Genomic DNA, 13041 nt, shown 5'->3' with positions numbered 1-13041 from the left:
GAACGTGGAAGTAGTTTCACATTTCCTATCACAGAATAGCCATAGGAATTGGTCACCTAGATTTACCAATAGAATCCAAGAAAAAGCTGTTGGCTTTGGGATTTTTTTTTTAAAGCAGCGTGAAAGTCAAAATAAATGTTTTTAAAGAAGCAGGAAAGCTCATATGAGACATTTTTGATTGATTGTTCAGTTCATGAAATCAGCTGGCATGAAATAAAATGTTTCTTTTTCTGGGCATTGATTGCCTAAGTCAAATATGGCAAAGGGACCCACACAATCATTGTTGGCCTGTAGATCGGATTTTTCAAAGCGTCACCGCACAGCCCTCATAGAGAGTTCTTGTTTCTAGTGGATTTGTTCACCTCCTTTGTGAAAGCCTTAGAGAGAAGGCAGCAAGCAGGAAAATCAGCTATTTATAGGCGTTTTTGACTAAAAGTATCTGCTCAGCGTGCCATGAAATACTTCCAAGAGGTGGGAGAACAGGAAACAATCTCAAATCAACGAGAAGCCTGGAGGAGTGTGATGGGGGAAGATTTTACAGGGGAATCATTTTCAGAAAGCTCAGGTTCATTTGCAAACAAATGACAGTTACTTGCACTGACACCCCCTGAGTTACCGAAAAGCCAGCTGAACTTCTACTAGTTAGGAGAGAAGAAGGAGAAGAAAAAAAGATGAATTATCCAAGGATTACAAGTAGTCGGGATCCTTTAAGGGACTTAAAAGGGGCGTCCCTCTGTATGTATTTACTTCTGGGGCTGCCAGTCAGACTGATGCCTGTAGTACAACCTGGGCCAGCAGGTGGCCTGTGATGGAGCTGGCGTCTGAGAATGAACAGGAGTGATCAGGGACTTTAGACATGAGCAAAAAAGAGTGATGGACAAGGACCTATTGTTATCTGCCAGCAACGGTGGAAGAACTCCCACTCATTGAAGCTACCTTGGTAGAAACACTCAACAGAGACCCAAGAAAGGAGTGAGTGGATAGGGTCCCCTTGTACACAAGCCCCATAGCTGTTGCTCTTAATTAGACTTGCCCTGTGGACTTACCAAAGCTGCCTGGAATAAGGCAGCAGGTCTTGACAGACTTAAGATCTGAAAACAAAAGCAGGTTTTGTCTAAACACACACGAAAGATTGAGGAGGCCAGAAAAATTGTGTTCCATTAGCAAATATCGAGCCATGGGGGAAACCTGACCCACAGAAACTGAGCTATCAAAAGATTGACCCCTTGTGATCTTTTCATCTGCAGACAAAAGCTTTATGTGTTTAGTTGGCACATGGGGTGAGGAAGCCTTAAATCTACATTGTGATGAAGACTTGTCATCCGACACAGGGAGACTGCTTTCCTTTCCCAGAATCGGATATGTTCAGGCTAAGCTTGGTGTAACGAAAGTTCGACCAAGCAAAATGTAACCGAAAAAGTGGTATATGAAACACGGGAAGAAGCAGTGAAGCATGCTAACATGTGAGGATTTGTAAACTCAAAACATTTCACATTATAGTTTTTACTTCTTTCCCAAATTTGAAATGAAATATTTTTCTGAGACCTTAACAAACACAAGAGACATATCATTATGCCCATTTTGCAGATATAGAAATGGAAGTACTAAGTAGAGGGAGCCCAGGGTCATGTGGGAGGTCAGTAGTGATAGTAAAGCCAATGTTTTCATCTGTTAGACTCTACTGCCCCCTTCAGTAAACACAATTATGAATCTAGTCTGATAGTTCCCTAGCATCAGGTTCACGTATGGTCCTTAGATTGATCTCTGTACTGGACTCATCCCAGATCTACAGAATCAGAATCTCTTGGATCGATGCCATAAACCCTCATTTTATAGACACCGTCAAGGTGGTTCTTGCACACACAAAGTTAAGGAACTATTGCCCTAAATATGCAATGATAGAGCAAGTGGCCACGTACATATATGACTACACATGCAGACAAATGTAGTATCATTGTGCTCATTTTTACCCACATGGATGCCACTATATAACGTTTTATACAGCATTTTCAACTTTAGAGCTAGATCTTCTATTTTCTCACTTCTGAATTTCAAAAGCAATGACCAAGAGATCAACCTGTAGCCCTTGATGTCTCCTATGCATTATTTGTTTCACATTTTCTAGACTTACCCTGATTTAATATATTTGTTCCCATTATCCCAATATAGCATGTCCTATGTGTCACATATTACACATACACACACACACACACATATTGCTTTGAAAAATATGGTTACAGCTATGTTAATAATTTTTATCCTAGGAAAGTGAGGTAAGAGGTGAGAGGAGCTGGCTGCCAAGATAGTGGAAGATGCCAGAAAGAAGCATGTCATCCTCACAGTCCAGTCCCAGGGCTCTGAGTGTAATGCCTAGAGATTACACACCCGAACTTGGAGTAGTTCTGCTCACTTTGTCCTCTGCTGGTACAGGGTTTCCTCATAATAAAATCATTGGGAGGCAGGAGGGATCGACAGGGATAACAGGAGAAACACACCCATTTCTTTTACTTAGAAGTTAAAAATCGTACCCTGCCATTTGTAACCCCAGAATTACGAACTTCAGGTCATTATTTAGTTAACAACTGTCTTCATCTCTTGTGAACCTTTTAAACCAAAACCATGCTTCAAATCTCATTTTCAGATCCGTTCTTTGCCTCCTTGTACCTTGACCCCATTGCCTTAAATGGATGGAGTAAGAAAGGATGAGTTAGTCTTTGAAAAGAGCCTTAAAAGTTTTCATAGATGTGGAAGACATAGTGGGAAAAAGAACAGGGCTGTAGCTGGGCAGTTAGTGTGCTAGTCTCAGCCTGCTACTGATGAGATGACTCATCTTTGTCAGTCAAGGTATTTCCTTAGGGTTTATTTTTCCCACTTTTAGAGAGAGTAGGTTGGACTAAATAATCTCAAACAATTGTTCTGTAAGGGGATTATTAGGTGAGAAATAGGTAGGTGGAAAGATGCTACGCCCACCTTCCAGGGAAGAGTTTGTGAATGAGAAGGTATAGCGGATGGCCTTGCAAAGAGGAGGCTCAGGAACGCTAAAACCATCATTTTTCTGAAAAACAGAAAATAAAGTCTGCCTGCTTCTTTCGTTACACACCTTAAAGTTTTAGAGACTTGGAGAGTAAAATCAGCCAGGAGGTTGACAATCCTGCAAGTATATAATTAACAGTGGTTAAAAAAAACGAGAGGGACAGAAGTCATTTCCTTTCATTGTTGTTGGATGTCTCTTTGTATGAAAGGGATTTATCCTTACACTAAGGAAGCAGGACCCCCCTAGCTGGTTTATACTAGTGGTCTGAGATTTAAAATAATCACTTTAAAAGCAAGGCAAGGTGTTTTTTTAGCAGGATCTATGAAAAGTCTGTTTCCCCACTTTATAGTCATTCTTCTTTCGTGGGCTTTGGGAAATGGTACGATTGAAATAGCTCTTACGTCATGAATCAGAGATCAAAGAAAGCATAAGTATAAATGCATATTTTAGAAGTATGGGTACAGGAATGCCTATGCAGAGGTAACGTGTATATATGGACCTAGACACATGCGTACAACATACAGTAACTCTACACTCCACATAACTCTGCTTCCTAGACAGCTCTGTGATAGCACAAGCCTGAATTTTGTAGGAAGGTTCCAAATTCTGGGAGAACAAGGAGTAGAAGCTCCAACTGATAGAGAAGAGTGGCAATGTACATGAAAGAAAAGGTATACTTACCTGGAAAGCCCATTTTGTGAGTGTAATTAGAAGTCTATTTTAGAAATGGAAACAAGGCAGGGAATATTGCTAACCTTGAACAGATGGAAAAAACCAATTCTTTTTTTTTTACAAGATAATCGTTTATATTCTTAAACTTAAAAGATCAGAGAACCAGAAGAGGTCATTCCTTGGTCATATGAGTGTTCCCCAAGAAATAAAAGTGTTAAACAAAAGAAGTAAGAAATTGGTCACGGCAAATGAAGGAATGAGCTGGTGGGCATCTCCTTACACTCTATTCCCTCCTTTACCTTTGCTAATTGTTTAAGAGTAATTAGCTCTTTAGCTTTACCTTTTAGTTACAAACAGGATTGGGCTGAAGGAGAATAAATCATTCACTGAAAAAAAATTAAAGCCCCCCCCTTACTGTTGTTTCTGTCCTAGAATTTATTAAAACACTTAAATATGCATTTACAAAAATTGAGTAAAACGATTTTTCCCTGTGTCCTAATGTGTTCCAAATGGCAGTGACTAGGGACACAGCCTGGTGGTTGGGGATGAGGCAAGATGGTTTTGAGAAGCAGATAAGTGAACCGTTGATGTGAAGTCCCGAATGCATGTTAATTTTGCCCAACAGGAAAACTTATGGATTCAAAACTTCAAATGAGTAACATAAATCATAGTAAGGTCTTATAACTCCTTATGGATTTCAGTAATAGTAACCTGATTTGACCTGAAAAGGCCAAGTTTTTTTTTCTCTACCAAGCTATCCTGGCAAATGACAGAAAAAAATCTGACTGTTCAGAGGCACTAACTACAGTTTGAACCATATGAAGTTTCTGATTTCAGCTGTTTGGAACAACAAAGATGGAATTTTCCCATGATTCAACTCACCAATGAGCACAGTAATCCCCCAAGAGAGGTTGTTGCTTTTGAACCTAAAACTAAAATGGTAAAAAAACCTAGTCTAACCACTGAGTCAAAGCCTGCTGGCCATACTGCATATATATTTTAGTGACCCCTATAAAACCATAAGCAAAAAACCAATGTGTTCTACCATTCACACATCACTGTTTGTGTTAGGTCATGTAAAGGCATGATCTCAAATGGACCAGAGATTATGGATGAATGCTTCTTTACTGAATGGTAAATATTTACCCTGGGCTCTTGTATTTAATTTTCTACCAAGCAAACTGTCCTCTAAGGAGAATGGAGAAAGAGGAGATAAAGTCCACTGGCCACTAAACGATCCAAAGCTGGTTTTTCTTTCTTGCTCTGTGCTAAGCAATGCTCTACCTTCCATTAGTAGACTGGACTCTGTGGGATCTGAAAGTCTGTGCCATGAAACCTTTGACTGTGGCTAACCAAGCACTTTTGGTATAGCTGAAAATGTCTTTAGCATGATGAAACTGCAGACCAAGAATAATAAAGTTTAACAACTTTCAGGAAAGATTTTTGATCTTTCTTTTACTACCACTGACTCTTTCTGGACCCCTGCTTTCTCAGAATATTTTGCCAATTGTCTCCCCTGCCCAATACTGGGATATGAGTAACAGAGAGAATTATAGAGAATCAGAGAGAGAATTACCAGAATCACCGATTCTACATTCAAAGTAGGATCAGGTAGAAGTAACCTCATTTTTCTATCAAGAAAGAGGGACATCTCTACTAAGATCAGGGAAAAAATAGGGAGAAGATTGTACAAGCCAAATAGGAAATATATTCAAGAATCTTGACACTTTTTGCTGGATTATTAAGGCAATTTAAATTGAAAATAAAGAAAATCGTTAATGTGGTTAACTTTTTTTTTTTTTAAAAAAAGGCAGCAAGGAAACATCACAGTAACCAAAGTCACTAGCAGAACTGCTCAGTACTGTCACACATTTCACATAAAGTAGTTTTTTTTAAACTGACTTAACATAATTTAAATTGTTCTAAAATAAGAGGAAGGAAAACCTCAGCTGGGGAAAGAAAACCCCACTGGGCAAAGGCTGACATAATCTTGAACAAAATTTTGAAAAACAGTTGTACCTGCATTGAAAAAATAACTCTGGGTTCATGCTTGTTATGAATGATTCTTCAGTGACCTTTTGTGGAGTCTTATTTAACCAACAGGGAAAAAAAGCCACAAGAAAATCCACAAAAACCCCAACCATCCAGAAATTTTACTTTTGCAAAGGAACAGTAAGCATTCAGGATTCTTGTCATGGAAAACAATGGATCACATTTCAACCATTAAGACGCACAATGTCCTCTCATGGCATCTAGCACCTTAGATCCTCTGTCAATTAAAGATTTTATGCAGCCTCTCGTAGACACAGATACCTGTGTAGGTATCTGATGTCTCTACCTGTTTTCTTATCATCTGTACACACATCAGATTTTAGCCCTTTCAGTTGTGCTAGCCATTATTTAGAGAAAAAATAAAATAACAAAAACTCTCCCCCCCCCCAAAAAAAAACCTCCCACCTAAACAAACAACACACTATCACCAAATACAAAGTAATAAAAGAGTTGTACTCAAACCTGGTCAGTCCTTCCATTTCTTGAAACTTGCACACAAACTGAAGAAACCCACTCAGCCTTAAAAAGGTCGATCATTTTGCTCTCCTAAAATTTCATCTCTGAGGGTGCTTGCTTTCTTGTCCGTCTTGTGCGCGCGCTCTCTCTCTCCCTCTCTCTCCCTCTCTCTCTGTCTCTCTCTCTCTCTCTCTCTACTTTTACCGAAGAGCTTTGTTTCCCTTTTCCTGTGTCTGCTGCTGGATGAATGCAAAATACACGGATTTGAAGGGATTTTTTTTTTTTAAGGCTAACAGTTGGAAATCTAAAATCTTGCTCTTCTGAATAGCTTATTATGCCAGTCACTCAACACTCATTTTACATAAAGAGGCATATACAAAACCAAGAATCCTGCTTTCTTAAAGCGAAAACAAATCAACAACCAAAACTCCCTTTACTCCTTTGACCCCCTTCCTATTTTATTTATTTAACGATTAGCACTTACCCTGAGATGTGCCATAAATGCTCTATTCCAAATATACAAAAGCCAACCACATCTCAACTGAGAATTAAACAGTTTTAATGTCTTCAAATCCATGTCTCTGCTCCAAATCCTGATACAGACAGTCACTGGCAGTCGTACAGTAGTTCTAAACAGCAGACATCTGATTCTTGACATTTAAAAATAACAATATTGGAAAAAAAGGGAGTCTTTTTAAAATTAACTACAAACAGCTTGTGAGGAAGCACATCTCACCAATTGACTGTATTAACTGGAACTTGCAATGATTTTAAGCTACAGTATTTTATTTTTAAATCAATGTCAGACGGAGACCCAATATCTACAGACCTCTCATTTTCTATATAATCGTGGCAATGGCCTAAGTTAAATGATCTCTAAGTGATAATTCTACAAAGAGCAGATCAGAACTTTTTAGTATTTAGAATTCCATTATTGGTGAATATTAACCTATGCTCAGTCAAATTAAATTAAAGGGACATTCCAGCCATTCCATTGCTCATCTGAGATGGGTCACATTTCACGGACATGCATTCTTAACTGTGTGCACCCAGAGGAGGTCAAATGAATGCATACATTTGCTACAGAATAAAACAAATATTAAAATGAAAAAAATGCATTTATTTCTATTTCTGAAGCACATTATAGACTCAGATCCACAGTCAAGTTTTAGCTCTCCCAGTGACTATCCATGAGTTCTTGGACAAATGATTTCATCTTTTGTGCCTCAGTTTTGTCATCCATAAAATTGGAGTAAATAGTAATACTAATTTTACAAAGGTGTTTTGGGTACTAAATGAGCTGTTGTATGATTTCTGGAACATAATAGGTATATAGTATATGTCACTTACTCCCTCTGTTTTATATTTGGAATGGGTAGGGATCAGGCAAGTAAATGGAGAAATCCAGGCTTTGAAGGCAGACAAATCAGGTTTGACTCTCTGTGTTGCCATGTACTAGCGGTGTATCCTTGGGCAAGTGACTTAATCTAATTTACTAAATCTCAGTTTCTTCAACTATAAAATACCTCATAGAGTTTCAGAGAGCAAATTAGATAACATTGGAAAAGCATCTACTTTAAGCATGTATTAAATGGTAGCTCCAGGCTTTACAACTCTTGAAAATGGCTCTAATTAGTGCTCTGCATATGTAACTTAGGAGTTTGAAGATGTGGACTGAGATCCCAGGCCTTCTTGACCAAGTGCCTTACTTTATAGTAGAAGAAGGAGACCCGGAGAGCTGAAATGATGGTTCTAAGCCCTATCATTAGTGAGTGATCACCAACTAGTTAGCGGCAAATAGGAACAAAAACATAGACCCTCTTATTTAAAGTTCAATGTTTTGTCCACTAGACTTTGTGACATTGAAATCAAACACATTTGTACATCCAGTTTCAATATTAGTTGATAATTAAAGCAATACAACTGGAAAAAAAAAAAGAACCTATTTGTTCCCGAATTTGCTTCTAAGAATGAGCTTATAAATGAAATTATTCTATAGGAGCTGACAGGGACTGGCTAAACCTATCTTCCTAAGGGGAGCTTCTGCAGGACATAGATTCTCCCTTCCCTATAAAGCAAGAAGAGAGCTGGAGGGACGTCCAGTTCTTAGGAGTTTCCCATCTCCTCTCTCCCCTTGTGAATGTCCAGCTTCTTCTTCCCTTTCTTTATATGAGCTCTTCATCTCAGCGCACTGGTTGGGAAGAACACACTGCTCTACATTTAGTTTATTTATTAAACATACTATGTCCCCACTTTGAAATATAGGATTTTTTTTTTCAGTTTGAAAGTCTTGCACAGAATAGGTGCTCAAAAAATGTCAATGTTTGCTAAAGAAGACATGACTTGGAGTTCAGTGCTAAAGAAGATATGACTTGGAGCTCAGTTTATATTTCAAGTGTTGAACTAGCTTGTCTTAGAGTTAATTATTGCTCAATGAAGAACAGAAAATATTACATATTTTTCAGTCTTTCAATAACTCCGGAATTAAAGACAAAGGTGCTTCTGGTATCAAGTCAGATTAGCTATTACTCTCGGGAGGAAGGGAAGGAAACGGGATTGAGGAGGGTACCTGTGTGATCCATTGTAATTAATGTTTTATTTCTCTAGCTGGGTGATATATAAATGGGTATTTATTTTTTTCTTGATATCTTTCTGTAAGCCTCAAATATTTCATTAAAAAAAACTAGCTTAAGTGGGAAGCAGCCTCATAGCACAGGGAGATCAGCTTGGTGCTTTGTGACCACCTAGAGGGGTGGGATAGGGAGGTGGGAGGGAGACGCAAGAGAGAGGGGATATGGGGATATATGTATACGTATAGCTGATTTACTTTGTTATACATCAGAAACTAACACAACATTGTAAAGCAATTATACTCCAATAAAGATGTTAAAAAAAACACTAGCTTAAAAGAAGGCAAACAATTTGAAAATAGAATTTCCAAATCTTTATGAGATCCAATAATGCTACTATACTAAATCCCATACTTAAATCTTCAAGTTTTCATTCTTATTTTACTGAAGAACTTGAATAATAGTATGTTTACTTTAAAGATTTGTTTTCCTCCTTGCTCACCATTTCATGTCCTTGATTCTGGAGTTGTGCTGGGGTGTTTTGGAAAGAGCTGTTTTGCATCAGATAGATCTAAGTCTAAATCTCAGTTCTACAACTTACTGGCCACATAGCATTATGTCACTTGATATTTCTAAGCCTCGGTTTCCTCTCTTGCGAAAACTGAGAGTTATTATCTGTAGCTCTCAGGACTATTATGAGGATTAAATGAAATAACAAGTGTGAAAATGTTTGCTACAGTATCTGGTACATAGTAGATTTTCAGTTAATATCATTTTCCTTCTTCCTTTCCTTATCCTTCCACTTTTCACCACTACTTGAGCTTTTAACTTCAAAAAGGTTATAAAAAGGAAAGGAAAATGAACTTAAGGTAGGAAGCAGGCAATTATGCTAGTATCATGAAAGCATTTTGTTACTAACAAAGGCTGGTCCTAGATCCATGTACGGTATCCTTTTAAATTAGATATTTCTTATCTAATCTCATCACTACTTATTAAAGTTCAAGTTTTTCTAAAAATTGAATTTGTTTTGTTTTTGCCGCTAGTCACAAAGCCTTCATAGACAAAAATGTATCCTAGGCTTTCTATCTCATTACACATCCTTTCTTCAAGACAGATATTTTATCAAAATACTTTATTCTCAATAGTGGATGAGATTTATGTGCTTAAAGAATTGCTAAAGCTTTCAGTTGTAACCCTTGTAATGGTCTTTTCTATAAGTTAAGAGACTTGGGTTCTGGTCCTACCTCTGCCACATACTAACAGTATGACCCTCTAGGCCTTTACCTTTCTTTGAGTCTAGTTTTTTACATGTTAAATGAATGAAGAGGTTAGATTAGATGATCCCTTTAGCTCTAAAATTCTGTTAGTGGTTCTTGATGACTTAATTAACACATGTAACAACCTTATAGTAAATTAAACGATGCCACCTTCAGTAGGAAATACTATGTTGTTTGTGAAAACTATCCACACAATAGTGGCCTCTTCTGAACTCTGGGAATGGGCTCTGGCACTGTCCTTGTCCTGTGACTGCCATTGACTGTCCAGTGACTGGAATATTTTCAGGGCTTGGTGGAGGCATTCCCAAGGGAGTCAGCTTTGTCAGAAGAAATCCAAAGAGAGCAAGATGAATGTCTTGGTGGAAGACTTTTTTCCTTGCATTTATTCTTATGAGTGGGAAATGATTATGTTATGATTTTATAGTTCAGTAAAACCTTTTTTAAAAAGATGAGGATAGCAAGGGAGGGCAGAGAAAGACACTTTGAAAAGGAAAAATATGAGGATCCCTCTTATGGAAGGTTGTGTCTTGGGAAAAATGACAATACTAGAAGGAGGAGGTAGGGAAGAAAAAGACTCTTCCCCTGATATTATTATCCAGGTGAAATCTGTTTTAAGTGGATTGGAGGGCAGTAGGAAAAATAGGAGACCGTGGAAGGGGAGGAGTGGCCTTGGGTCTGTACGTGTACGTGATTTACATTCTGACACTAATTGTATTTTATTGTGCAGATGCTTCCCCTTCTTTTCCTCCTCTTCTCTGTTGTCCTGAGTCTCTGGAGCTGTGCCTGTCAGGTCCCCAAACTGGCTCCATCTTCACCTCCTCAGGGCATAGGGCATCACCCCGACTCCCTGTGCTCTGGGGGGTGGGAGTGTGATTAGTGTTGGTGGTGGTATGAAAATTTCAATGGTAAAGATGTAGATTGATTTTTCCAAACTAATAGCTTCAGGCAGAATTTAAAATAATAATAATAATTTAAAAAATGAATAGATCTAATTAAACTCTTTCCAGAATTCCAAAGATCATTGTTGACTTTTGTAAAAAGGTGGATTTATTTTAAAATTCTGTGTAAATGCCCCTTTTCTCTCCTCCCTATCCTACGATCCTTCCGACAAAAGAGGAACACAAAACATTACTAACTCCTTGCCTTTAGGTAGGCGTGCTTTTCAAAGCACTTTTATATCTAGTATCTCAAGATAACTGGATGAGGTTGCTAGCAGGCTTGTTTCCTGATAGGAGCCCTCAGCCCCAGAAATGCTAAGTAATTCGCTCAGGTTCATATAGGCAATTCATAGTAGAGCCAAGACTAGGACCCAGGAGGAAATACCACACAATCAGCAGGTACAACATCTAAGCATCCATCCCTCCACATAAATGGTACCTGAAGGTACTGGCAGGAACGTTCCTGTTGACACGACTCTGACTTCACCAAGGCCTGGTCCATGTTAACCGAGGCTTTCTGGTAAACCTCTCGGGCTCGACTCACGGTCAGCGTGGAGGACCAGGCGCTCTTCTTCAGCAGCGGCGCGTCTAGGGTGACAGGCAGGTTGGCACAGGTGGAGCACTTGACATCGTTATTACTCCGGGAGGCCTTCACAGCCTGCTCGCTGATGGTGTTGTAGGCCTCCATGAAGTACTGTGAGGCCGAGCGGTCGGGGCACCGGCCCATGGTCATCACGCCCGAGGGGGTGTGGTAGATGCACATGTCGCCGTCGAGGTTGTCTTCGGAGCTCCACCAGCCCGGGGAAGCGTTGGTGCGGGGCTTGGGCTCGGGGCGGCGCTCCTTGCTCTTGCTGCGCTTGCCGTACCTCACGGTCTGCGTCTCATCGGGGCTGGCCTTGCCCCCGTTGACGCTGCCCTTGGACGGCCCCTCCAGGGAGTGTGATTTGGTGAAGAGTTTCTGGACCGAGTGGACCAGGTGGCGGATGCGGCCGGGGCTGTCGCTGCGGTGCTCCACGGCCGTGCGCTTGTACTGCAGTGTGTGGTAGCCATCCCTGTTGAGAGGCAGCTGCCTCTCAAACTGGTCCAGAAGGTTGGCGGGGATGCGGTTGGCCTTGGTGGCCAGGGTGCGAGGCACCAGGGCGCACTCGTCCTTCAGCTCCTGATGCGAGGTGTAGTGCCGGCGCGGGAAGGTGCTGCTGGCCAGCGGGTCGCTGAAGGGGCCCACGCACTCGGCCTGGAAGGAGGTACGCTGAGTGTAGTAGGGGTGGTCGGCCGGGTGGTGCTCCACCGGGCTCAGCAGGTATGGCTTGCGGTCTGCGTGGTGCGACAGCGAGTCACAGGCCGAATCGCAGGTGACTCCGTGGTGATGGCTGCGGCTGCCCGATAACCCTTTCATTGCTGATGGGGCGCAACCACGGGGGTCATGGACACCCGGTGGTTAGGTTCCAGACCCGTCTCCCACAAGGACCTGGGGGAATGAAGGAGAGGGGGACCATGGTTAACGCTTCACTTGGTCAATAGATATTGCTCTCTTTCCACGTGGGTCTGCTGCTGAGTTGGTTTTCTGGCAGAACTCAGGACTCTCCCTAAAAGCAGCTTTAATGCATTGTTGGAAAAGTCCTGTTACCTCTGTAGGCCAGGAAAGCCCATGCCAGTTCTATAGGAGAGACAGGAGGGGTGAAAGCTAGTAAACCCGGAAAAGAACGTACAAAAATGCTAAACTGTTTTTAAATGACTTGGGAGAAAAACTGCCCCGCCCGCCAGGATTCCAATAACTGTATCTTTCCCCTGCTGCTCTCCTTTTATTCTTAACTGTATGTTAATCGTCAAGCTAGCAGACCGGAAGGGCTCACTTAATCTGGGAAGCTTTTGCTGATCCGCCCCCTGCAGAGAGAATTAGTTCCCCTCTGTGCTCTCAGGGCATCTACTGCACACTCTCCAGCTCCTCTGGAATGCTTTGTCTCATGCTTTCCCTGCTAGCTCAAGCTCCCTGAGGCTAGCTTACCTCTTAGCCACCATTACATCTTTTACGTCTCCCTACC

General features: G+C 40.7%; 1 protein-coding gene across 12 annotated transcripts in view; it reads right to left on the bottom strand.

Annotated features, from left to right (window-relative positions):
- The window catches only part of DLGAP1 (DLG associated protein 1), a 328135-nt gene extending 315740 nt beyond the window's left edge, over nucleotides 1-12395 (bottom strand). For 5 of the 12 annotated variants that reach the window (XM_060119714.1, XM_060119716.1, XM_060119718.1 and 2 more), the window contains exon 1: nucleotides 6699-6791. In XM_060119714.1, the coding sequence (XP_059975697.1) occupies nucleotides 6699-6791 (93 nt within the window). Of the gene's footprint in view, nucleotides 1-6220; nucleotides 6296-6698; nucleotides 6792-11438 lie in introns of those variants that run through there. The other 7 variants (XM_060119715.1, XM_060119719.1, XM_060119720.1 and 4 more) reach the window with 2 other exon arrangements.
- Nucleotides 12396-13041: the final 646 nt, after the last annotated feature.

The sequence above is a fragment of the Mesoplodon densirostris genome, chromosome 15 (assembly GCF_025265405.1).
Source record: "Mesoplodon densirostris isolate mMesDen1 chromosome 15, mMesDen1 primary haplotype, whole genome shotgun sequence".
Taxonomy (NCBI): Eukaryota; Metazoa; Chordata; class Mammalia; order Artiodactyla; family Ziphiidae; genus Mesoplodon; species Mesoplodon densirostris.
This window is presented reverse-complemented; position numbering and strand designations above follow the sequence as displayed.